This window comes from Rutidosis leptorrhynchoides, chromosome 11, assembly GCF_046630445.1.
Source record: "Rutidosis leptorrhynchoides isolate AG116_Rl617_1_P2 chromosome 11, CSIRO_AGI_Rlap_v1, whole genome shotgun sequence".
In the NCBI taxonomy this organism is placed as follows: Eukaryota; Viridiplantae; Streptophyta; class Magnoliopsida; order Asterales; family Asteraceae; genus Rutidosis; species Rutidosis leptorrhynchoides.
Window position 1 is genome coordinate 106,171,383 of NC_092343.1, and position 4,872 is coordinate 106,176,254.

At 35.9% G+C, this 4,872-nt stretch overlaps 1 protein-coding gene across 1 annotated transcript; it reads right to left on the reverse strand.

Moving 5' to 3' along the window:
* Positions 1 to 1,325: 1,325 nt before the first annotated feature.
* Positions 1,326 to 4,406, reverse strand: LOC139874841 (secreted RxLR effector protein 78-like). Its single transcript, XM_071862235.1, has 2 exons — positions 4,040 to 4,406; positions 1,326 to 1,366 (listed from the first exon to the last, which is right to left on the reverse strand). Exons 1-2 carry the CDS (start codon positions 4,404 to 4,406, stop codon positions 1,326 to 1,328), a joined length of 408 nt encoding a protein of 135 aa, XP_071718336.1.
* Positions 4,407 to 4,872: the final 466 nt, after the last annotated feature.

Consider the following 4,872-nt stretch of genomic DNA (forward strand, 5'->3'; position numbering starts at 1 on the left):
ATGTTAATAATAAAATAAAAGTAATAATTAGTCTTCTAATATAATGGAACTACAGGGTGACTGACTTGGAGTATGTCATAACCTATCTAACTATAAGTGTCAAATGGGTCATTTGGTTATGTATTATATCTAACATTCTAACGGGTCAAATGGGTTTTGCGTTTTTATAGCTAAAAGGAAACATATCAAATGGTGCAAATGTCTTTCAGAGTGTAATTTTAATGCACCACTCCTTATATATTAAACTTTATAGGGGAAGGTTCAAACTTCAACCTAACCTCACATGATTCATATTAAAAATTTACTCGAACATTCTAAACTCATTACCTTACCACCCGTTTTTATAGTGAGTAGATACAGAGCTTATCTCATCATTGTGAATAAAAGTTATAATTTATTGTTGCAAACCTTTTTCTCCATGCGATTGCGAATGAAATTAGGGTTTTCAATTTTGAGTTTTTTTAGTGCGATTTCAGTGATATTTCAGGTTTTATGAAGTAGATTATTAGTTTTGGTTAGTATTATGTTGTGTAGAAAAGAAGCGTAAGACAGGAAATTGTAGTAACACTAGACCAATAGGGGTCAGTTTTCAGCCAAGAAAAATAACATATTAATATTATAAAATGCAAATGTGGAGTGAAGAAAAATAACATATTAATATTATAAAATGCAAATCAGAATTTAGAGAAAGCCTTAATGTTTCCCCAATTCTATCTCATCCTCTCAAATCAATATCAAAATGATCTAGGTAATCGGATTTCAAAATTCTGAAGTAACCAGACTACAAATCGAATCAAAGGCCACCTTGGGATCGAACCCTAACAATTGTTAGGTGGCGTTCATGTACCGATTGAACCCTAAGATTTTTCCACTATTCATATCAAATCCCTATCAACAAATTATCTATTGAATCAGATAATCAATTAGAAGAAATAATTTCGGCGGTCGTGGAAAAATGTTGCGGTGTATCTTCGTACCCTAATCTCTATAAAAGCAGGTAAACAATTCTTATGCTACGATGATTGTAACAATGGGAACAGAAGGGATCGTTATGTATCGATGATTGTTTCAATGGGAACAGATCGACTTTTATCATGTTTTATCTACCACATGTAAGCCTTGAATCCCTTAGTCTTTTTAAATGATCTTATTATGTTGTCACTTTTTATTTATTTATTTTTGGTCTGTTTTGCAGGTTTGTGATTTGACAAGAGGGAAATAGATAAAGAGAGAATGAGGTAATATAATAATTGCTTTTATTTCCGTTAGTTATGTACTCCGTAGATGATATCAGTGCTGTAGTAACTTTGTTAGTAGACAAACAACTACCATTTGGTCAACGCATTTATGTCAGACATGGAAGAATCTACAAAAAACCATCAACTGTAAAAGGATTTCTCAAATAAATAATCAAATAATAATCAAACCAATTCGATAAACAGAGATCCTAATTTCAACGACGTTTATGTCAAATTTATTTTGATTACCTGTTCTTTTTGAGTTTGTCATTTCTTTCAAGTTTATGTCAAATTTGTTTTGATTACCTATTCTTCACTATTCTATTTTTGTACAACATTGAGTCTAATTAACTTGAGAATAAGATTATGTGTATAATATCTCTGCAATAACTATTAGAACCTGACATTGAAAAACTATATACAGGATTGGAAATGTTTAACTTAGGTGACTGTAGTGTGAAATTTATAATGGCAATAATTAGGAACTATATGGTGTTAAAAAAGGATACTATGAGTACTCCGGTACTAATATAAGATACACAAATTAAAAGTTATGATTGAGTGTCATAAGGGATGAGGACAGTAGGTATATTATGTCATATAATGGTTGTTGGATCCAGTTGAGAGTATTAATGTAGTGGGGCAATTTATATTGGTAGAATAGGAGTGGGCTAATTGTATAAAGAGCTTGAGGTGAACTTGAATTAATGTTTTGATATGAAGGAGTTGTAGATGGCTTAGTTGCGTAGTCAAACAACTTTATTATAACGTTTCATTCGTACTTGCACCTTTTGATCTAACAACACTATTTCCTGTATAATTCACGACTAATCGTTTAATAGTTTACTTTAAACCGCCACTGCTGTTACTGCCATTGTGTTTTATTCGAGCTTTTGGTATTTGCACCTTTGTAGGTTTTAATCTGTTGATCTTTGTACTAATCTATTTTTTCAAATGTAGATAGATGTATTGCACCTCTATTTACCATTCTTATATCTACATTGTTCATGATTACAGAATCACTACAAAGATATTACTGCAAAAACAAGCAGAAATACCAAAATACCAAAATTTTGCATTGCATCTAAATCTACGTATACACAATTTATTGGTAAATATGCGTTTATTGTTAAATTAATAGTGGATACTCTATATTTATTTTGCATAACTGGATAATAATATGAACCATAGATAATGATGCTCCCGCACAATTCGTTATTGCTGTCATTGGAGTATAATTGACAGATTCTCATACAATTGCTTTGATGTTCATCTAAACTCTGCACTAGCTACTAAACATATGCGTTGGTATTTTCTTTGTTTTTTAATAAAACTTCTCAAACTCTCATCTCCATACAACAACAACAATACCCAATTCCACTAAAGTGGAGTATGGGGAGGTTAGATGTAGGCAGTCATTTCCTCTACCCTAAAATAAAAGGGAAGTCATTCTTCTACCCAGGATACTTATCGGTCTCCAGGTAGAGGAAGTCGTCCCTCCCTATTCTGTAGAGCAGAGATGCTGCTTCCTAGGGACCTCCGACCAGAAAGAACCATGAAATCCGATATGTGAAGTAAAAATATACAAGTAAAGTTGATAAAATAGAAGCTTTACCATGAATAATGTATACTCCAATACGATATATATATAGGTAAATAAAGCATACAACAATATAATGTAATATAACATATAAGTAAAAAATGTGAGTGTCAAATATGCAAGTATAACAAGTCATGTAAGTACAGTAAGTATACGTAAACATGTTGGTAAGAAGCATGTAGGTATAATATGCAGTATAAAATAGATGGTATACTATGTAGGCATAGACAAATAAGTATGCTATGTTAGCATAAAAACATGTGATATGTAAGTACGTATAAATTAATTGCTATATAATGTAATACCAACATGTAACCATATAGTGCAATAAAGCATGTGAATATGCTACAATAAGTATAGATATATTATATATCCATAAAACATGTCCAGCCAATACGTAAAGTCCCCCGAAAAAAAAAAAAAAAAAAAAAAAAAAAAAGACATATATGAAATGCACACAAGCAAGTAGGCAAGAAATATAATATAAATATATAAGATAAATAAACACCATGTAGAACCTAGTCATCTATTCTAATTCTACTCCTCCACAAATTCCTATCATAAGTCATGTCCTCGGTCAATAAGAGCTCCTTCATGTCAAGCTTCAATCTATCCTCCAACCTACGTTTGGGTCTACCCCTTCTCCTTACGCCCCCAACAACGAGGGTCTCGACTCTCCTAACTGGGGCTAAAAGTGGGCGCCTCATAACATGCCCGAACCATCTAAGTCGTCCTTCCCTCAACTTGTTGGTTATGTTCCCAACTTCCAAGTTCTCCCTAAAAACTCCATTTGGTATCATATCTAGCATGGTCTTGCCACACGTCCACCTAAGCATCCTCATTTCTGCCACCTCCATCCTCCTCTCTTGGGCTTTCGTCATTGGCCAACACTCTGAGCCGTACAACATGGCCGGTCTGATTGCGACCTTGAAAAATTTCCCTTTCAATTTAAGGGGTACCTTCTTGTCGCACAACACCCCTTTCGCTGCCCTCCACTTCAACCATCCTACTCGTATACGATGCGTCACGTCCTCATCTATCCTTCCCGATATGTGAAGCATCGAGCCTAAATATCTAAAGGACTCTTGTGGAGGTAAAATCTGATCCCCAATTCTGACATCCACTAAATCCTCTTGTTCTTCTTCGCTCGTCTTGAAATTGCATCTAAGGTACTCCGATTTAAGTCTGCTAATCCGTAGGCCATTTGATTCTAGTGGAGTCCTCCATTGCTCTAGCCTTCTGTTAAGCTCCTCCCGAGAATCCGAAACTAAAACAATATCGTCGGCGAATATTAGGCACCATGGGATGTTATCTTGTATCCTCTTAGTTAGTTCGTCTAGGATCAAAGCGAAAAGATATGGGCTAAGGGCCGATCCCTGATGTAAACCTACCTCTACAGGGAAAAACTCTGTGTTTCCCACTGCCGTGCGTACGCGAGTCTTCGCCCCATCGTACATATCTCTAATAGTTCTTATATATCTACTTGGGACACCCCTAGCGTTAAGAGTCTTCCATATCAGCTCGCGCGGGACACAGTCATAAGCCTTTTCCAGGTCTAAGAACGCCATGTGTAGGTTCTTTTGTTTTTCCCTATACTTCTCCATAAGGCTTCTAACGATGTGAATCGCCTCAATCGACGAGCGTCCTGGCATGAAACCGAATTGGTTCTCTGAAACCTTTGTCTCGCGTCGGAGCCTCGTCTCAATCACTCTCTCCCAAAGCTTCATAGTATGACTAAGTAACTTTATGCCTCTGTAATTACTACATATTTGTGCATCTCCCTTGTTCTTGTAAATGGGGATGACCTCACTGAGTCTCCATTCCATAGGTATCTTTGCGCTTCTAAACGTCGTGTTGAAAAGGTTTGTCAACCATCTAACCCCATCGCCTCCTAGGCACCTCCACGCCTCGATCGGGATTTGGTCTAGTCCTACTGCTTTGTTTCTCCCCATCTTTCGTAGGGCTGATCTAACTTCCTCCTGGTTAATCCTCGTGCAGTAACAGTTGTTTTGATATTCACGAACCTCGCGGAGT